The sequence below is a fragment of the Poromitra crassiceps genome (genome assembly GCF_964638095.1).
Source record: "Poromitra crassiceps genome assembly, chromosome: 29".
In the NCBI taxonomy this organism is placed as follows: Eukaryota; Metazoa; Chordata; class Actinopteri; order Beryciformes; family Melamphaidae; genus Poromitra; species Poromitra crassiceps.
The window spans coordinates 15,252,229-15,274,442 of NC_139641.1; the positions used below are offsets into that span (position 1 = coordinate 15,252,229).

The following is a 22,214-nucleotide window of genomic DNA, read 5'->3' on the forward strand; positions in this document are numbered from 1 at the left end:
TCACCTCCACGGATGAGATCCGAACAAGGAAATACTGCTTTTTCATTTTACGCCCCTAACAAGTGGAATAGGCTCCAGGACAGTCACTCTAAAGCTGGAGCAATTGATCTCTCTGGACTCATTTAAAGTACTCCTGGAGAGCAGGATCCTCAGGTATGATAATTCAACATTAACCACCTGGCAGCACTGGCCTACATACCCTTTCTCCAGGGGGCTTCGCCAGTATAATGGGAGTCTTCTGAAGGAGTGCTGGAGGATCCTCACTCCCATCCTGAAACAAGGAAGAACTGTGAGTCACGATTCCAATGGCATGCAGCTATTTTAAGGCTAGTCTAAGCCTAAAACTGGTCATTCTCAGGTTGGACCAGTGGTGTAGTCTACCTTTTTTCAGAGGGTATACTGACTCTGTCGCGTTTTTCCTTGACAGAAAAAGTCTGCCTTCAAGCGCCTAGTCGGCTTGAAAATAGAACTCACGCCTAAACGATAAAATCGGCACAGCTCAAGCGAGGCGTGGGTACACGCAAGGTTCACGTTGAGGCGCCCTGCGTACACAGCCTCATTGACTAGAAAGGACGCCTATTTAAAAGCGTGGGTAAAGGCAAGGCTTGGCTGCCCTGTGTGAACGTAGGGTAACACAGGGTGAATTTTATGAATGGAAAGTGAAAACGATACGTATCATAGCGCATTTCCCAGTGCACATACGCAAATCTGAGTCATTTCGCAGTGTGTATATGCTGTATACCTGCGTATCACGTAGACTACACCACTGGGTTGGACTACTAGGGTAAAGACTGTTTACACAACAATCAAGAAGTAGGAACAGGTAGCCTACATATACAGAGGCAAAGTGAACGTCACTTCCTGCTTCAGCACTGTACCAGAGATTTTTATCCGCCATTTATTTTCCCATAGACATTTCGTAAAATGCTTCTAAAATAGTTGTACTTCGTCGACCCAAACGGTTCAGCTAACGCTATAATCGGGAGAGACCATAGAACATTTCACTCGGACCAAAACTTTAAAAAAACAAGATCGAATTTGTTTTTCCTTTAAACCCGCATTTTCTTAACGTTTTGGTCCCAGTGAAATGTGATGCGATCTCTCCTGTTTCTAAATATATATGTACCGTTTGGTTTGAACCAGTAAAGCTCTTTTTATAAGCATTTTACAAAATGTGTATGGGAAAATAAATGGCGGATGAAAATCTCTGGTACAGTGCTGAAGCAGGAAGTAGGCGGTCACTTTGCCTCTCTATAGGACGAATCAAATGGTAAATGGTAAATGGACTGCATTTATATAGCGCTTTTATCCAAAGTGCTTTACAATGTGCCTACATTCACCCATTCACACACCGAAGGCGGCCAGCTGCCACGCACACCATCGGGAGCAATTTGGGGGTCAGTGTCTTGCCCAAGGACACTTCGACATGTGGACTGGAGGAGCCGGGGATCGAACCACCGACCTTCTGGTTGGTGGACGACGCGCTCTACCTCCTGAGCCACAGCCGCCCCAATCAGCGTGACGTCACTTGCCACCCAGAAATGCGGAACCCCGGGGCAGTTAATAGTATGAGTTGTGTCAAACAAACATTAATATCTAAAAAACTATACATCGTTTATATTTTGACATTCTGAGTGAGAGCAGAAGTAGCTCAAGAGTTTAATGTATACTATATGGATGTCGTGTTAAGGTTGTGTGAACTGTCGCAGTTTTTAAAATGTAAACAGAGTTAACTGGCTATAGGACGAATCAGCGTGACGTCACTTGCCACCCAGAAATGCTGAACCCCACCACGGCAGTTAATAGTATGAGTTGTGCCAATCAAACGTTCATATCTCAAAAACTATACATCACATCGCTTATATTTTGACATTCTGAGTGAGAGCAGAATTAGCACAAGAGTTTGATGTATAAGATATGCATGTCGTGTTAAAGTTGTGTGAACTGTCACAGTTTTTTATAATGTAAACAGAGTCAAGCCGGCGAGAGCAGACACTCACGCCTCGCGCCACTTGGGCTCCATAGGGTTCCATAGAGACAGTCCGCATGTCTGGGAACGCCCACAAAATGTTAAACGTCTGGCGCGCGAGTGGGGTAAAACTGCCGATATATCTCATGGACTCAATCACCAAAAGACGGTGCTGCGGCTCTAAACTACATGTTTGGGGGTTCTAGAGCAGAACACAAGACCTCTGCTCTGATGTGCGTTTACTGGGGTGGTTAAATCCCCGATCGTGTCTGCCTGGGCTGGGCTATCAGCTAAATTCTAACTTTGCTGAATGGATAGAACGGGGGTTTTTACCCCACCCTGACCACGCCCCCAGCCAGGCTGAGCCAGCTAACGCAGCGTCTATTGTGAGCGTTCCTAGAGCCTGTATGGGCGTTCCCAGGCATGCGGACTGTCTCTATTGCCGTTGCCACCCAGTGACGCGGTTTGTTTACCAAAATGCTGCTCGGCTGATCCCTCGTTTAGTGTCTATAGCAAGTTTGACTAAAAGTCACATTTAATTAAGACGAGACTACAGTAAGTCTATCTTTATGCAAGTACACCCTGTAAAAGCAAAACAAACACTCAAACATGCATTACCCTGCGCTCTCTGGGGTAGTCCCGATCGCGGCTGGGACCGGAGAGGTTTTGCCCCGGAGGACCTGCTTCCCTCTCTCCCCGGCGGCGCCTCCTCCTGCGGCCCTGTCCGTACATCCCGGGCTGACTGTGGCCGGACTCCGACATGCCGATGCTCACCTAAGATCACACTAAAACACGACAACTGATGGCATTAGCTAGAAAGCTAGCATTAGCTACATTAGTCGGTCCAGTGATGTAGCGAGCTAACGTCAACAGAAAGCTAGCATTAGCTACATTAGTCGGTCCAGTGATGTAGCGAGCTAACGTCAACGTTAATGTCGTAATGCTAAATGTTAACGTTACCGAAGCGAGAGATTTGTTCTCAGCGGTGATGCTACTGTAGGTAACTGCGTGTTCAGTCTGCTTCCCGAAGACTCACTTGTCAATAAACGTAAATAACGATAGCATACACTTTCCCTCAGGAAGCGCATGTTTTGCAATACGACGGTACCCGCTTGGGAGTTTTGGGTTACGAATATTAGCGCGCTGGAAGGAACTCCACCCAACCGGGCATTCAGATTGTAACAATCAAACGCACCGCGTTCGTCTGCCAAATGATCTCGCTAAGAAACATCATAATGAAGTTTGTAGTTCCGGGCCTGAGATCTCACTTATTAAAGCAGAGATTGCTTAAACTGGTTCACACACGTTCTTCACACAATAATAAATGAATAAACCTGCCGCTCTCTAGACAAGTAACCATAAAAAATAACGCATTATCCAAGACGCCTTCAAAGGCCTTACAGTTTATTTTTCTTCTTCTAAACCTGCATAATTTGAAAATCATTTTGATGCCATTCATAAATTGACATTGCTTTACATCTGTTAGTTAAATCACTACTGACTAAATAGCCATTTTTAACATGATGAAAGTTGCGAGAAACAGTCTCTGATGCATTCTGGGAATTGTATGCCTCATATGAGGCCTCATAACCCCGCCTCTTCCGGCTACAACAGGATATTCGATAGCATAGCATTAGCAATAGCAATGAGGAGGCGCCATTAATAACATGTCTGTCTTCAAATTGTCCCGTGTTAAGAACGTTATTTACATCTAAACACGCGTCAGAGATGAATATCGATTAGAGACAGGCTGATTTATCCTATAGGCTCAGTGATTACAGCTATAATCGATGATAGTTTTTGTTTTTGTTTCTTATAAGTAACTGGGTCGGACTACATCACCGTTTGGCTCAATCCACACATTGTATCACCGTACGTCGCTCCGCAGCAGTGTTTGACCTAAATGTTAGGTCGTGTTGTGGATAGAGTCAAGTTTCCCTGAGCTGGTGAAAGTGAAAGTCTCCTGAGTCTTCTGACTGTTTGTTAGTGGCTCACCTGTCTTCTTCGTCCACGAAAATACACGTTGGGGCGGGGGAACCAGAAGTGCGAACCAGCTTTAACATTTGGCAGACTGACCAGTGCTGATTGGTGGTCGGGTGTATGCCAAGTGGAGCTCTCTTCATTTCAAGTATAGGTAACGTACGTCTGTTTTGTGAGGTGTGTGTGCTAAACAACATAACGTTATCCATGCTATTATCATTGTTGAGTTGGGTTCTCTTACATACAATGATGACCACTTTGAGTTAGACTCGAACGTGCTTTACTTTATAACCGGCAGGCTTGTACCACATAGTCAGTGACAGCTACATACATGTCACGTGTAACAAGTTTGGGGGTGTTGTGTAGCTTCTGTTAGCCGACAGGTCACATCTTGACCCCGGAACTGATACTGCGCCGCGCCTGTGACGTCATCGACAGCGCACACGCCAAACAATAACGCCTGTGACGTCATCGACAGCAGGTCACATGCCAAACAATAACATTACACACCACAATCATGATGGCACATACATGCATTTCCTACCAACATGGCATTTTACAGTACAATACAAATATTGGCTGTGTTTTTCATTTGATTGGATTAATCGGCTGTTAATTTATTACAATTAAAACTCTTATTTTCCGGCCAAGATGGCCATGTGATGATGCTGTGTGTGTATTGTAAAACGCTGTATTGGTAGGAAAATGCATGTGACATCATGCGAATACTATGGATACGTCATGCTGTCAATCCTTTAGGAGCCAAGTTCAGCTCTACAGTATGTCCTGGAGTAAGACTGGAGCAGTGATGAAGACTGGTATCTATCAGCAGACACACAGGCCGGCTGTTGGTGCAGACCAGGCGGAGAAATGTTGGGAGTGTGGAAAGAGATTCAAGGACATTAGACAGATTGATGTCACATTACAAAAGCCACGATGTCCAGGCCACCTGCCACTAGGCCTGCACGATATGAGGAAAATCTGCGATGTGCGATAACATTGTTCAATATAGCAATGACGATACGACTTGCGATAAATAAACAAATATTAAAGTATGCATATTAGCTATACAGTTCCTATGTCTTTCTGCTTTAATAATGCTAACATAGACCCCAAACGCCTATGCCCACTGAATAGAGAAATTAAATACACACTGACTCTAGCTAAAACTACACACAGCGTATTTGGGCTTTGGCACAAGGGAAGGGTGTACGCTGGATTTACAACACAAGACAAAATGATCAGATGCTGAGTGGGAATGCATGACGCATGTAAATAAAACCACTTTTGTGATTCATTGCGTTTCAGGCAGTCTTTGCGATGTGTTTATTGCGCATGTTCATATTGCGATGACGATGAAAATACGATTAATTGTAATTGATTACTTAATCTGCGAGGTGACTTTCCGGCGCAAGACGTCACTCCACACACCTGAAGAATGCACATGATGCACAGTGTATGTGTGTGCACACCTGTGACCACATCCTTTGCTGGCCCTGTGTCTGCAATCGTACCATCTAGCCCTTCCTTTACATCCCTGTCCTCTTCGCGCCCAGGCTCGGTTTCCACAGACATTCAAACTATTAAACATTGATTCTCCAGCAGAAGCCACCTAACTGTCACTCAGGTGGTCCTGCAGAAGAGCGCCACAAATCCACAGGTGACTTGTCACGACGCAGAGTAATACACACAGCCGGCCCCCCCAATTATGTCCTCCTCTCAGAACATGACAACTTCAGAGTCAGACTGGTCTTCTTCGTTGTACCACCTGCATCTAGTCTCGCAGTGCCATCCTGTGGTACTCACCACATGATGAAATATGAATCCAAAATGCACATAATTGGTCTTTTTTGGAAGGAAAAGAGGTAGCCGGCACTACTTTCCAAACATGGCCGCCGACCTCTTTTCCTTCCAAAAAGATAGATTATGTGCATTTTGGATTAATATTTCATCGTGTGGTGAGTACCTGAAGCACAACATGTATTTTGGCGCCGTGAGATGTGTGTTTTGGCAGATTTTTAACAGCTGTACCATTAGCCTCCATTCTATGGTGATAATTACTAACTTCACGACTGTAGCTCACTGTGAACTGAGCGGACAGTGCCGGTAAGGCATGGTGTATCTTGGTTATGTGGGGGGGATGTGGCAAATGAGCTAAACTTCCCAAAAAGTGGTGTATCCCTTTAATACACCAAGCAGGACTTCAATACAATTTGAACCTTTAGATATGTTTCACCTCTTATTTCCACACTCTTCCTCCACCACAATGTAGTGTGCATTAGGCTTCGGCCTATTGACGATCATCTTGAATATCACAATATAATCTGCCGAATATCATCTTATGCTCTACGTAATATAAGGTCTTAAGTTATGTCCTACTAGGTATGTTGTGCAAGGCAAGATTAATCTTCCAGGTTTTTGAATGGACTTTGGCCCATCTTTCTCTCCACACAGGAATTAATGGCACACAGGTCAGGACAAAGTGATGCTATTATAATTAAACTGCTGCGTATGTGTTCCTCTTTCTCCATACAGAATATGTTGACAGACAGACCTGGCGGCGCAGATATGAGTGAACTGGAATGGTTGGAGCGCCCTCTGGTGTCAGAGGAAGAGGAGCGCACTCTGTTGTCAGAGGAAGATGTGGGGGAACTGAAGGAGGAGGCGGAGGAAGAGCGGCCCAGTCCCAAGAAAAGCAGCATCAGCGGTGGTAGGGAGGGGTATCATTTCATATTTTAGCACCGATACCGGTGCTAAAACTAGACAGTAGTACTTTTAAAACTCTACCGGTGCCTGATCCAATACTTTGATTATTTCTTTTTTTAGCGAAAAAAAACAAAAAATATATTTTTTTTCCATTGCAAACGCAAAGAAAGTCAAGTCAAGTCAAGTTTATAAGATAAAAAAGAGGTAGCTGTCCAGTGTGGTTGCAGGAAGTTCCCCAGGTATTGAATGGAGCAGAGAAGGACATCCGAGGCACTCTGAATAATATTAAAAATCCTTTATTCTAGACGGGGATACCAACGCGTTTCCAAAGAGGCTTCATCAGGGCAAGTGGGCTCAAGTCAAGTTTATTTGTATAGCACATTTCATACACAGAGGCAATTCAAAGTGCTTCACATAAAATGGTTGACAGGAAAAGAAAAGAAAAGAAGAGAATAAAATGGACATTTAAAAGCATCACAACAAAACTTAAAAAAAAAAGAGTATAAAAAGTGCATTAAGCAACAGGCGCAGCAGTTGCAGAAAGAGCTAAAAACTTAGAGTGAACAATAAATAAATAAAACATCAACTATAATCAACAGTAAATGACAGTTTCAATACGAATAAATAACAGCAAAAGAAAAACCAAGTGCAAACTTCTCGACTTTAATCTTCTACGAATAATTCTACTTAAACTGATCTTTTGTCCAAATATAACCAACCATCATTCATCCACAAATGACATCACTGGTGCACAGTTGAACTCAAATCAACTCTCATTAACTGTCAAACTAAATCAATGCCTCACAGTCTCACTATAGCCCCTTCTAAACATGCAGTGAAATCCAGATTATAACCAGCTGCTAGCCGGTCGGCCTGCATGTTTAGAAAGAATTAGCTGCCTTATGCGCACTCCCGCGAGTGCGGATCATGACCATCTGAGACCCTAGTATAGGATCCGCATTATTGGAAAAACGGCTGTTGTTTAACACAGGCAGCTCATGTTCCAGATCATGTATGTTTGAGTGGGCGGGTGGTTAAATGGCACTTTACAAACCATTAATGTCCCTGTGATCATTATTTTCATGTATGGGCGTAGCGTTAGTTACGTGGCTGGATTATTTGGAAGAGAGCCAAATTACGCGAGTAAACAAGTAAAAGTTTAATCCTTTCTTTCTCCCCCATCTGCCAGTTTAAAAATGCAACAAGGAGATGATAGCCTACTCCATAGGCTAAAGTACCCGCTAACGTTCAGTAGCCTATTAATTAATTAATAGTTCGGGCAATCGCTTATATCAACGAATTAAACGAGCAAACTCACGGTGAAAGTGTTTGAGGAAGAGCCTGTGTGGCTCGAAACGTCACGCTGAAATAAATCACTTCTTCTTTCACTGTCAGGTATTTTGATCCAGCACCCAACCCAGTGGGTTTTTTGGATGTGCGTGTCTTGTTTATCCTCTTCATTAGCCTACTACTATAGCCTACTCCATAGGCTAAAGTACCCGCTAACGTTCACGTAGCCTATTAATTAATAATTCATCGTTCGGGCAATCGCTTATATCAACGAATTAAACGAGCAAACTCAACAGTTTCCTCAAGTGCTGCAAACGGCTTGAATGGTTTATTTTCCTCCCGACCTGTCTGTCTTGTAGGCTATGTGAAAATGCAAGAGTTGCATCAGCCTATATCGAGACATAACTTTTGTGGGGATAAATAAATCGAAAACTAGTCAGATATGACTTGAATGTCACTTGTAAAATCATCCACAGGTGCGACCACTATTTTTGACTGGCGGCTCTTGGGCGATGTAACAAAGGCAAGCGCTCACTTTTTTTTGGCACATTGCCACCCCACGTTATCGCCTGAATGTGTCAGAATGCATCGGGAACACACAGTGAGAGACATGTGCGTTATGGAGTCGTGTGTTTGGCAGAGATCTCATGTTGTGGATGCAGTGTATGGAGACATGTGCGTTCTGGAGTAGTGTGTTATTACATAGTGTATATCTCAGTCTGTTCTTCATGTTCTTTCTGTCATACTTCTGTCCTGGCAGGTGTAGGGGAAATACTAGAGGGAAAGCCAAAGCGGACAAAGAAAACAATCGATCGGTTCCAAATCCATGCGCCGAAGCCAAAGGAGAAGCTGAAGATCGAAGATGGTAAGATCTCTGACACCTTGAAGAAACATGTTGCTGGTCTAAAATAAATATGTAAAATGTGTATGGAGATCACATATTCATGTGACATGAGAGAATTTGGGTTGGTTGAATACCAGACGGGCTGCAGCGTTCTGAATGAGCTGAAGATAAGATAACTTTATTGTCATTGTAGGCGAGCATACAATGAAATTCAAAGTGCAACGTAAAACAAGAAAAAACGATATCAATAAAATCTGTACCATGAACACATTCACAATAACAATAAAAAGCCACAGCAATTGTAATGTATGATACCAAGGCCAAAGTGCAAAAATGCTGAATATTATTATTTATAATTATAAAAGTGTGAATGCTGTAAACAGAAAAAAGAAAGCATTATTAAACTGCCGGTAGAGACCTTATTCGCTAACCCCGGACAGCACCATATTGTTGACATACCGTCCTGCAGCTGACAACTATAGTAACGGCCTTATTGTCATTTCTGTTCCATTACAAAATAGCGATAGTGATGACAGCAATAAAAAACCCAGAGTTGTTGTTTGTATGCTGCCGTTAATGCCTGTAATAATAAACAAAAGAAAAAACGAGGTGAACAGACTTTGCTGTGAGGAGCTGTCAGAAAGTTTCACCTGTCTCAACTAACTATCCACACATCTCCTGTGCTGCTGACGTATCCTCCGCCTCGCTCCCTTCACGTCTGTGGACGGTAGAGATAGAAACAAACCACGGGGACTTTATTGCTGTCATTACTACAGCCGTGCCTAACGCAGGTCACCATCCGAACACAATTGGAACGATACAGGTAACGCTAACGGCGGCTAGCTTCCTATAAACGCTGCTCTCACATAGACTGTGACTTGAGAGCTGCAGCGCTATGTCGACAATATGGCGGCGGTGGGCGTGCCAGTACGTGAGTGATGTCAATCGAATAAGGTCTATAGCCAAAAGTGCAAGTGCTATTGTAAAAAAAAAAAAAGTTTATTTTGAACCCTGTCCAGGTCGAGGAGATAAACTAGGAGACATTCCTCGCACCAACCACCTCATTGGGAAGATGGAGCCGGCAGATCTGAAGCCTCTGCACAGCATCCTGTTCGACAGGCCGGGGCAGGTAAGCACACCTGGAGAGCTGAGCACACCTGGAGAGTGATGTTATAAGGCCATGTCTACATTAGGCCGTTTTGTATGGATTCAAACTTCGTTTGCACCTGTTATCCACACTGCCCTTATTGTGCTGAGCCTCAAGGCGTTTGCCCTAAACGGAGGCTCAGAGCGCCAAAGATCAGAACTGGGCCGTTTAAAGTCGAGCTGAACCCAAAAATGACTTTTCTTTTCTTTTAGTTCAAATACCTGGGTATGCAGTGCACCTATTTAATAATGTATGCCAAAAAAAATCACAAAAATCAAATTTCCTTACTTTTTCACACTTTTTCACATCAAAAGTTAATTTTTCAAGATTTCATTGATAACAGTAATGTACAGTTTGCTGACATCACCTAGTACTATCAAATTTCCACCCCATTTCAACCAATCATATCACGACATGCAGCTGTCAATCAAATCTTCATTTCAGGATCATTTTCTCTTCCAAATGAAGGGGAAAATGGCGCCTAGTGCCTGTCATCTGGCAGAGTTTAAAACACACATTCCAGGAATATTATTTACATTTATAACGATAATGGCGCCTCCGAGCCTGACAGCCTCCCTGGCTGTCAGGGGTCGTCTCTCGGAGATTCCAGGCGGGCGGGCAGCACCCATGCATCGGATTGTCCGCTCGCTCCGCACGAAGCAGCTGGCTGTCTGGTACTCCGCGGATCCCACTCGCGTTGCACGACAACATGCTGAATCCCACCCGATTTGGGGGTGGAACACGCCAGGATTGGCCGATGCCAAAGCCAGTCGGCAGAATTGTCAAATCAAATCATCGACACCGTATATGACACCGCCTCTCAATTTGTTTTCAGTCTGAAACGGACTCAGATGCACGTGACGAAACAGGTTCACCTCGACTTTAAATACCAGATCTGAACGGGGTCTGAGTCTCTGTCTGGTGAGGGGTTAACTTTGGACTTAAAACTGTAAAGCATATTTTGTCATTAATAACCAGCCAGACACGGCCCTCCACAGCTTTTAATCAGACCCGCCAATCAATTCTGACAATCAATTCAATGTGGCCCGAGCCTACATCTCTGCTCCTCTCTCTCTCTCTCTCTGCTTTCTATTCACCTTATGTTCAGACCCGGGGGTGGGCCAAATTCTTCCGGGTCGTGTTAACACTTCCGGCGGTCACGGTGCCAAATTTGAAAGAACGTCATGAAGAAGAGAGTTGTTTTTGTGCAGGACAGTGCAGCGGGTAAAACAAAGAACGTAGCCTACTACTTTGAGCTCGGTACACAGCAAGCAAGCGGAGTATCCACTGTTAGCCAGGTCAGATAACGTTATCGTCCACAATGACGAGCACTTTCTTGTAAAACATACCTGGACTCCAACAAAGAAAGCTTCAGATGGTTTTCTCTCCTCCGAGCAGCAGCTCGAGCCATTTACGTCTATAAGACCCGCAGACGTTAACGTAATTCCCTGGAATGCGAGACTTAACGAGCCAGTTACATGGCGTTGCATTCTTAGACATTGCCGTTTGCTTTTATTTGGTATGTTACATACAATTGGCTAAATTATGAGTTAATTCAGAGTTAGATGATATTGGAGCAGCCAGCCATTTTCTTTTTTTTTTTTTTTTTTGCCGGAAGTCGTCACACGACCACACGACCGGGTCAAATGGGCGTGGCTACATGAGGTGAATTGCAGAAGAAAACCTCTCCCTGTGAGTGAGGGCTTTTCTTCTGCAATAGAAAGCAGTCACTGTTAAGTATGCAAATGACACTGGTGTAGAATTTCACAGAGCGCACGCACTGCAGAATCACAACACAAAGAAGCCATTTACACCTGGCGTTAACATGCATTTTCTGACATCAGATTGCAATCAGATTGTATTTTATCACTTCAGCCTGATTCCATTTACACCTGGCGTTAAGTTAACATGCATTTTCTGCCATCAGATTGCAGAAATGGTTGTCCTCTCAATCCGCATAAAGTTGCTGTATCCAGATTGAGAGGACACATTGCATTTACACTTGTGTTCAATGTGTACACAATGCATCCCTGACCACCTCCGGAGGTGGTTTGGCCGATCAGATTGCAATCCTTCTTCAATGCGTTTTGGGGGTGTTTACACCTGCACTTTCAAGTGATAAAACACAATCTGATTGCAATCTGATCACAGAAAACGCATGTTAGCGGCAGGTGTAAATTGCCTCAAACACTTGCGATCGGAGTCGCGAAGCATCACTTTGATGAAGTGCTCTCTTCTTATTAATGAACGGGCGGTGTGGCGACAGTGCGTTACTGCGTTTACATGGACGCGACGAGTATCCCCGGTTATGATTTATGGGCTTTTGAAGTATCCCATTTTTGTGTTTGCACTTGTAAACATAATCCTGATTTCAGAAACGTGGATTATGCCCTTTTCCCGCTTTTCAGAAACCTGATTATTACGCTTGCTGCTGGAGTACTCCAAAAGAAATCCGGATACTGGTGCATGTATAAATCTGATCCTGCTTTCTGACCGCTGCAGACTACCTGCGCAGGTGCAGCGTCAAGCATCTCCAGTTTTGTATTTCTGGGATGAAATAATGCGTGCGTGTGTCATAGGGTTCGGATAAAACAATTATTAAAATATCTGAAATCTAGTATTTAGTGGTTACAGGGTGCTTTCACCCTGTAACAGCAGTTACAGGGTACTATTATAGTTTGTATCCTACCACGCCGGCCTGCATCATATCTGCTTTGCTTAACACAGCTAGACATAATTTCCATCAACAATTAAAGCTGCATTCAGCGATGTTTTTGTGTTCAAATAAGTGTTAAATGGCTCTATATTCTAGGGGTGGGGGAAAAAATCGATTCACCTAAGTATCGCGATTTTTAATTTCACGATTTTTTGAATCGATCTTTTATTCCAGAATCGATAATCGCAATTTTTTTTTTTTTGGGTGCTTGCAGTCAGGCCACTCACTGAACAGCAGGCCAGGCACCGCCTACTGGTTTACTAGTGGTTTTATTACTTTATTAGTTAGTCTGAAGTAATAATTACACTTCAGGGTTAAAGTGGGTGCATCTCATTGTAAAATTGGACTTCAAACGGCCCAAATCTGGCTTCAAACGGCCCAAATTGGGCTTCAAACGGCCCAAATTTCACGCGCGTCGGCCCATATCGGCCTGGCCTGCTTGGTATCTAATGCCCGGCCTGAATTATGATCCCAGTCCGCCCCTGTTTTTAACTATATCGCCCAGCCCTACTCATGATATAATATACAGTCTCTAGTGTATGATTAAACTTTTCCCATGTTCTAATCTAGTGTAAAAAGCAAACAAACTGAAAAAAGAAAAGAAAAAAATCGCAATAAATCGTAATATCGAATCGCAATAATCGTAGAATCGCAATACTTAAGAATCGCAATATAAATCGAATCGGCACCCAAGAATCGTGATAGTATCGAATCGGGAGATAAGTGAATCGCCACAGCCCTACTATATTCTGACAGCAATCACTGAAATAGAGTGTTTGGTCAGTGACTTGAAACCCCCAACCCCCCGCTGTCCTCTATCTCTCTCCTGTAGTCCTGCAGGCTTTGCAGATGTATCTCCACAACCATAACTCGTAGAGACTCAGGGATGGGGGCATTGGATTCAGGGTGAAAAAATACATATAGTCCTTTAGACGGATCGCGATTGGACCTTCCGTTTCTTAGAAAATGTCAACTTTTCTCTGATTGGATCAAAATTGGTGCCTACCTCAAACTATCCAATACCGTACGGTTACGGAGATACGTCCGCCCAGCCTGCAGGACTACAGGAGAGAGATAGAGGACAGTGGGAGGTTGGGGGTTTCAAGTCACTGACCAAACACTCTATTTCAGTGATTGCTGTCAGAATATAGAGCCATTTAACACTTATTTGAACACAAAAACATCACTGAATGCAGCTTTAATCTACAGGTGTGGTTTCTGTTACACCACTCTTTTATAGTTTATGGTTTTATAGTTTAAAGTTGAGCTGAACCCAAAAATGACTTTTCTTTTCTTTTACCGTAGTTCAAATACCTGGGTATGCAGTGCTGATGTATGCAAAAAAAATCACAAAAATCTAATTCCTTTAGTTTTTCACACTTTTTCACATCAAAAGTTCATTTTTCAAGATTTCATTGATAACAGTAATGTACAGTTTGCTGACGTCACCTAGTACTATCAAATTTCTACCCCATTTCAACCAATCATATCACGACATGCAGCTGTCAATCAAATCTTCATTTCAGGATAATTTTCTCTTCCAAATGAAGTAGAAAATGGCGTCTAGTGCCTGTCATCTGGCAGAATTCCTATCCCATAAACTAACTACTAACTTGGCCAATTGTTAGAAACATGAACAAAAAACAAAAACTATAATCTCTAAGAATGCAAAGAAATGTAACTGGCTCGTTAAAACGCGCATTCCAGGAATATCGTATTTACAGAAATAGCGTAAAAGGCGCGCGCTTGAGAGCGTGGTTGTCAGGGGTCTGCCCTCGGAGATTTCAGGCGAGCGGGCAGCACCCATGCATCGGATTGTCCGCTCGCTCCGCACGAAGCAGCTGGCTGCCTGGCACTCCGCGGATCCCACTCGCGTAGCACGACAACATGCTGAATCCCACTCGATTTGGGGGTGGAACACGCCATGATTGACCAATGCCAAAGCCAGTCGACAGAATTGTCAAATCAAATCATCGACATGATACTATGACCCGCCTCTCAACTTGTCATCTCAGACAAATTGTGTTTTCAGTCTGAAACGGACTGCGACGCACGTGACGAACGGGTTCAGTTGGACTTTAAATGTGAACATTATTCTAAGTCAATGCATGGTTTCCCTCCATTGTCAGATGGCCACGATGAGGAGGAACATGCGTCTATTCAACGGCTTTCCCTTCAGGGTGGACAGTGAGTCCTACAGCAAGAAGAAAGCTAAACTACTCAAGTGAGTTTCTCATCTTAGACCAGTTTTGCTTCTTACATTTCTCTAGTTGTGGAGGCAATTCTCCATCTCACTGAATGTGAAGGAAAGACTGTTGGACGACGACTGAGGAGGTGAAGATGTGAATCGTGAATGCAGACAACCTGAAGCATTGCAGACATTGCAGAAAGGGCAAATATCTTCTTTGTGTTTGCGTGCAGGAATCCGTCGTATAAGGCGTCCAAACTCAGGAGGATCTGTTATGTGTTGGACCTGCAGAAGAAGGGAAGCCAGTTGGATCTGATTGACCGGATCCTGACGTTCCTCACCGCCCCTAAGAACAACGGCAAGGTGAGCTGCAGCAGGGGGTTTTATTGTTTCTTAGTGGCATTGATCAATGGTTTATTGTCAAAGAAAGGAAGAAAAGGAAGCGATATATAGTTGATTATTATATATGTACTAGGCATGTTGCGCGCTCGAGTCCTAGGATCCTAAGATCCCTTGGTGGTCGGGTCTCTGACCCCCCAAAGGGGGAGCCAATGGAGAATCTTATCCATTAAATGAGGTTTTTGCAAGTAATCTGTACAACCCCCGAATCCTATCCATTAAATGGGGTTTTGCAAGTACCGTAATTTCCGTACTATAAGCCGCACCGGAGTATAAGCCGCAGCAGCAAAATTGCCTGTTTGTTACATATATAAGCCGCACCGGACTATAAGCCGCGGGTGTTTTAATGTTTTTTTTTTGTTTTTTGTTTTTTTATTGTGTTTTAACGTTTAATTACCATATGTAAGGGTTCGTGCACAGAGGGGATTGTCGGGAAAGAGATGGCTGTTTGAGGAAGCTCCCATTTATTAACATTTCAACAAAACAACATAACACCACCTGTGTTTTTTTTTACAGTGCACACAGTGTCCGCGGTGTGGTGAAAAGAGGGCAAGAGAGGAAATTAAAACAGAAGTGGATTTATAGTTAGAAAGAGTGCTAAAGAAGAGAGAATTCAGTTTTTTTTTTTTTTTTTTCTGAAAAAATCCATAGATAAGCCGCACCGTTATATAAGCCGCAGGGGCCAAAAAACTACAACTCCACCCCATCGAATGCGGGCATTTTGAAGCAATTCCTTTCCATTGAATGAGGTGATTTATAGTAGATGGGTGCCGCCGGTAGTTTTGAATAGGCTCCTCTCGGTTACGTTGTGGAAACGCTACGAACGCACCCCAAAGTCACGTCACATAGTACTAGCACATGCAGATTGGATAACATTACTTACAATTTAAGTGGCCGAAACTCAGACTAATGTAAGTTAAGTTATCCTTCAAATGTAAATATGAGGGCCTGCTGGCTGGTTAACTGTGGTAGTTTTTATTAGGTTTACACAATAACACTAAACTAGTCACCTTGAAGGTGTAAACACACCGGACGCTGAAGCATCTGGACGCACAGGCAGTTTAATTTCCGCGCCCTTGTTAACAGATTAGGCCGGTCACGGCTCGGGTGGCTCGCGGTACTGCAGCGATAGTTTCCGAGTCTGGTTTATTTTTTGCACAAGCAATTGTGTGCAGCCAGGCAAGAAGTCAGTGCAAGTTGTGAGCAGCGCAGAGCAAAACAGACCGCTTCTGGTGTGAACGGCCACTGGCCAGGCTCCTGTTGGAGCTGAATTTAGGCACGGCACCGCTTTCAGATCTAGTGTGTTTGCACCATTAGGTGACAGTCACCTTTTAGTGTTTACACCATTAGGTGTAGAGGTGGGAATCACCAGATGCCCACGATACGATACTTGAGTCACGATACGATAGTATTTAGGGGTGCACAGATCGATCGGCAAGCAATCTGTATCGGCCGATTTTGACCTCAAATATGCGATCGGCTGATTGCCGATATTTTTTTATATTATTATTATTATTATTATATATATATATATATTTTTTTTTTATAAAAAAAAAGCCCTATCACTAATCAGGCTTTCCAACGATATAAAATACAATTCCAATTGGTATTATTAAAGGGGAGAAATAATCGACCGAAATAACGTTTCCAAACTTTTTTTGAGGAGTTTATATATCGGTGATCGGTAATCGGTAATCGGTAATCGGTAATCGGTGATCGGTCGATGATCGGTTGGGCAGATATTTCCCATAGGCAATCGGTGATCGGTGGCAAAAAAACGTGATCGGTGCACCCCTAATAGTATTGCGATATTGCGATGTCGCGATATATTGAATATTGCGATATATTGCGATTTCTTACTTTTTCAACTGCAAAAGATGTCCCCAAAGGAAAACTTTGTCAACATCTGGTTTCTATAAGAACAATTTTCCAGTCTGTACATCTGACTTCAACCATTTTATTGCAGCAACATTGTCAAGTAGACAGACCCAACAACTTTCATAAAGTCATGTCATGGTTGCATGCACCTGACAAACTGAACTGTTTGTTACAGTCTACTTACAGTCCACCTTCACTGGATGTGTGTGTGGACTAACTGTACTTAGGTAGTTTTTGAACAATGCAACTTCACTTCACTTGCACAAAACATCTTGTGCAGCCCATTCAGTAACTGGGGAATTTGTAAATGACTGTTATGATGAAGCTGTTACGGTTAAAACAAAATGAAAATATGCTACCGTTTTGTTTACTGCTGGCCTTGGAACTAAAGTTTATAGCAGCCCGGTAACCTGGCATGGCATGGCCTGCAAAAAATAAAAAATTGTTGTTGTTGCAATATCGATACTTGGCGTCCAAATATCGATACAATATCGTCAGGCAAAATATCGCGATACTATGGTTTATCGATTCCCCCCCCACCCCTAATTAGGTGACTGCATAGGGTGACAGTCACCTTTTCGATCCCAAAATAGGCCACTGAAGTGAAGGATTTCCGAGTGGTTTTGTGTCTGCTTGCCATGGTATCTGTATCAACCTTTCCACTCTCCATGATCTTGCAGGTCTACGAGTTGTCCGACTCTGAAATGGCTCCACTATCTCCCTCTGAAGACAACCTACAAGATGAGGACTACACGTACGTGGACCACATAGATTATACATGGGACGAGATTAAAGATGAATTCGAAGACGTTGAGATTGAAAATCCCTATCAAACAAATGTTCACGCAAGCTCAGGTGACACGGAAAGGAATTTGGCCGATCACGGGGGCGAAAGACCCTCGGATGTACACGGAGATGAAGAGGAGGAGGTAGAGGAGCAAAGTGACAATGGTGGACGCTCGGACTCTGAATCTGACTTCTGTCCGGATGAGGCGGCGTCGGATTCCGGCTCGCACTCCAGTTCCGGGTCTTCCGTTGGCGTCTCCTCTATTCTCAAATACAACAACCTTCCCTGCACGACCATGTGTACCGCGTGCGGTCGAGGGCCGTTTAGGAACGTGAAGGTCCACCTGCTCCACTGTCAAGGCGCACCTCCCAGAATAAAGTTGAAGAAGATGTTTCAGTGTCAGGTGTGCAACGCGAACTTTGCGACTCGGGAGTTCCTGCGCAAGCACCAGATGTTTCTGTACTCGTGTCACGTCTGCGGCCAGGTCTTCTCTCAGTGGCACGGCTACAAGACCCACTGTCAGAAGCACAACAGCCGCGAGCCCATCGCCCACACCACCCAAGTCTTCTGCTCCGAGTCCATGCCGAAAACGTGTCACACGTGCAAAGCCTTTTTTTCCACCGAGACGAGTCTGTCGATCCACGTCGCCAAAGCTCACGGTTCACCGGTCGGCACCGAGGTACCGTCTGACCCGACCGATAAAGAGGTGTCGCGAGGCATCCCTACCGCCACCACCACCACCACAGTGGTCCGCTGGACTAGTCCAGTCCAGCGTTTTGCTGACCACGACTACGCCGGGCTTATGCCCGCGGTCGTGCAATCGACCCCTTCGCGCCCACCAGGGTTGGTTCCCCTAACATCCAAACTATTAAACGGGGGACTTACTAAGTTTGTGATTGTCCAGCAGAAGGCGCCGACGACGACTGTGACGTCGCAGGCCGCCGTCCTGCAGAAGAGCGCCGCCACGAATCCACAGGTGACCGTCACGACGCAGAACACGCAAAGCCGGCTCATCATCTCCTCAAAGAAGATGATAACTTCAGCCCAGTCTCTTTTATCGCCTGTCAGACCCCTACCGAATATATTTGTGGCTGCTGCCAACGCAGCTGTCCAATCAGGGATCAACAGTAGCTTAGCTGTCCAATCAGGGATCAACAGTAGCTTAGGTCAGGGGTCAAACCTGCCCCCCGGACTTCGTCGTACGTGGGCGTCCGTCCCCATCAGTGCCGCCAACAAAACTCCGGGTACCGTCGGCTCTCTCGCCGCGTCTCCAGTAACGCGCCCCCTGATAGGCTCTCACGCCGCGTCTCCAGTAACGCGCCCCCTGATAGGCTCTCACGCCGCGTCTCCGGTAACGCCCCCGCTGAACGTCATGGCCCTGTTTGAGAACAACAGTCGGGAGTTGGCCCATATCAAGCATCTGAACGCAGGCTGGCGCTCCAAGTCACCTCACCCCTGCAGGCAGTGTGGCGCCATGTCACGGCAGCCCTCCCTCGGCATCAGCCACCGCTACCTCCACCGAGGCCGCCGCTCGCACCGCTGCCCGTGCGGCCGCGCGTTCAAGCACCGGCTGCACCTCCTGCGCCACTGCGTGCAGCACGCCGAGGCCACCAGCTACATCTGCGTCGGCTGCGGAGGAACGTTCACGGGAGCGAAACTCTTCGCCGAGCACACGAAGGCCAAGTCGAGGAAATCACGTTCTGCTTCTTCCGGATGTTCTCGGAAACACAGAGGCAAGACGAAGTGCACCTCGCCCTTTTCTTGCAATTGTGGACAACTGTTTTTAAGGCCTTCTGCGTATATATGGCACCAACTTCAAAACACGACAAAAGCTAAAGACTGGAAGAAGCCCTCAAAATGACACATGAAAGTATTGACACAGTCGGACGTATTCATGGTTAACAAGTCTTTCTTTCCTGCATTTTGTGTATCAATAACAAACTGTGTGCAGCTTGTGTGGCTTTACGCTACGTTCACACAGGGCACCTACGCCTTGCCTCAACCCACGCCTACGCCTACATACCTTGAGCTGCGCGTGAACCTATCACACGCTTTTGCGATCACACCGCACGCCTATTCCACGCTGAACCTGAGCCGAGTCACAAGCGCCTCTCCTCTCTCCCGAGTGTTTTTTTTTTGTCACGTGTGGTCCCGAATTATCATGGGTAGGTCAAATAAATCTGATATATTTAATGTGCTATTGATGCTGGATATGTATAACCAGGTCTCCTTCTTGGGTGACTGCTGTCATAGAGAACTGGATGCTGTTTTACTAAGTGGATTCACTTTTCATTGTCCATCTTGCTTCTTCGGTCGCTATTCTCTCTCCTGAAGATTTGTTTACCGACGGGGAGAAAGCCCCACGTGATAGCCACCCATCAATCTCTCTCTCTCTCTCTCTGCTCAACACTGTTGTAGTAACACCATTTTATTTAGAAATTCAGTTGACTTTGCCATTTCCCACGGATATTGTCGCGTTTTTCCTTCATGACTTGACAGAAGAAGTCTGCCTTCGCGCGCCTAGTCAGCTTGAAAATAGAACTCACGCCTAAAGGATAAAATCGGCGCAGCTCAGGCGAGGTGTGGGTACACGCAGGGTTCACGCTGAGGTGCCCTGTGTACACAGCCTCGTTGACTAAAAAGGACGTCTATTTAAAAGCGTGGGTAAAGGCAAGGCGTAGGCAAGGCTTGGGTGCCGTGTGTGAACGTAGCTTTATTGTGGTGTTGCATCATTCCCCAGAGCAGAGATCTTTTACACATGCCATGTAATTACTGCCATTTTATAGTATTACTAGGTTACAAGAGCAAAGCAAAATCCACATACGTTTATACTCATTAAAGGCTTTTAATTAGAAGCATCTCCTGGGTACTTCTTCACAATGCGTTTTAATCATGTGCAAACAAATCATACACAGTAAACGGGGTTAGAATAAAAAACCTAATACGTTCATTTCACAACTTACTAGAAAAAAAATGCACATTAGGAACCTTTTTTCAGCATTGATTTAAGGTGAAACACTCCAGTTTATTTGAGGACTTGTCCAGTTTTAGCCAATATTTCTCACAAAGTGCTTCTTGGTTCACCATCTTTGTCAGACCTGGTTAAGTCACAAAGGAATAATTTCTTGGGCTTTTTCAAATAGGCATCTTGGTTATCCATTTATTTCATTTCAGAACAACAATCGTAATTCAAATGTTTCAATTGATCACGTTTATGCTCATGTGTGATGCTCCAGATGTAGAGTTCTTGGTATTCAGGTGGACAATTGCATACTTTGATTCTTCTTTTTTCTGTAGGAGCCATATTTTTTTAATGTTATTTTTGGGTCCTTTTTTGCCTTTATTAGATAGTACAGTAGGCATACAGGGGGGGTGGGGAGAGCGCGAGGGGATGACATGGGGCAAGGGACCACGGATCGGATGCTAACCCGGCCGCGCGAAGGGATTAATCCATTGATACCTGATTAGAGCCTGACCGATATATCGGTCCACCGATATTATCGGCCGATATGCCGATATTTTTTTATTTTGTATTTTTTTCATATACAACATGTTGTGTATATTTGATCTTTTTTCTTAAAGCCCCAATCAGTAAGATTTTTGATATTTTTAGTCTTAGGACATGGTAGATTGACTTGAAATAGGGAGAATCTCGCCTTTATTTATCCCACACCGCCCTCCATTGGCCAGCCCTGGGACTAAGCAGTTTGTCTGCCACGTCCCGTAGCAATAAAAAAGAAAAAAAGAAAAATATGTGCGCATGCGCTCTACAGCCGCAGCGTTGTATTCCTGGAAACCAGGAAGTAACTCGATTCGGATTTGCTACGAAAATGATGTTTCACGGAACTATGGATTATTATTTCATCACGTGGTGAGTACCCGATGTCACAACATGTACATAGAGCTTTCTGGCGCTGTGTTTTGTTGACTTTGAACGGCGATATCGTTATCGATACTAATGCACGCAGAGGGCGCAGTGGAAAACTTACTGAATGGGGCTTTAACTCAAGTTATATTTTATATTTGTTCTATTTGTGTTTTTGTATTTCTAGTTATTTATAATTATTAAATCCCCAGTTAAGTTTACAGTTTCATTGCATTGATGTCAATTTGGACAATAAAGTTGATTGATAAGCTGTAAAATATCCTGCCTACGTTACATATCTCAAGTCATGTCAAGTCATATCTTTGTCAAGTGTTTGATATTTGAGGGATCATTGCAAAAACATTGTGTAATATAATGTGTATATTTAATATAAGAATATCGGCCGATATATCGATATCGGAATTTTTTTACTCCCTAATATCGG

The 22,214-nt window shown here is 44.3% G+C and overlaps 2 protein-coding genes across 2 annotated transcripts in view; one reads left to right on the forward strand and one right to left on the reverse strand.

The window, feature by feature from the left end:
* Nucleotides 1-2,974, reverse strand: part of smg9 (SMG9 nonsense mediated mRNA decay factor) — a 56,473-nt gene extending 53,499 nt beyond the window's left edge. Inside the window, exons 1-2 of the mRNA XM_083662565.1 lie at nucleotides 2,588-2,974; nucleotides 200-271 (exon numbers count right to left, since the gene is read on the reverse strand). Coding sequence (XP_083518691.1) covers nucleotides 200-271; nucleotides 2,588-2,731 — 216 coding nt within the window. The 5' untranslated portion in view covers nucleotides 2,732-2,974. The remainder of the gene's footprint in view (nucleotides 1-199; nucleotides 272-2,587) is intronic.
* An 802-nt stretch (nucleotides 2,975-3,776) lies between these two features.
* LOC310799978 (uncharacterized protein) lies at nucleotides 3,777-22,186 on the forward strand. Its single transcript, XM_083662579.1, has 7 exons — nucleotides 3,777-4,103; nucleotides 6,485-6,659; nucleotides 8,706-8,810; nucleotides 9,809-9,918; nucleotides 14,782-14,876; nucleotides 15,074-15,203; nucleotides 17,798-22,186. Exons 2-7 carry the CDS (start codon nucleotides 6,488-6,490, stop codon nucleotides 19,763-19,765), a joined length of 2,580 nt encoding a protein of 859 aa, XP_083518705.1. The 5' UTR covers nucleotides 3,777-4,103; nucleotides 6,485-6,487; the 3' UTR covers nucleotides 19,766-22,186.
* The last annotated feature ends 28 nt before the right edge of the window (nucleotides 22,187-22,214 follow it).

Excerpts from the sequence above, each read along its gene's own strand:
- LOC310799978 (XM_083662579.1), top strand. The coding sequence starts at position 6,488 with ATGTTGACAGACAGACCTGGCGGCGCAGATATGAGTGAACTGGAATGG. Across the intron at positions 8,811-9,808 it reads GAAGCTGAAGATCGAAGATG|GTCGAGGAGATAAACTAGGA; the intron begins GTAAGATCTCTG and ends AACCCTGTCCAG. Across the intron at positions 14,877-15,073 it reads AAGAAAGCTAAACTACTCAA|GAATCCGTCGTATAAGGCGT; the intron begins GTGAGTTTCTCA and ends GTTTGCGTGCAG.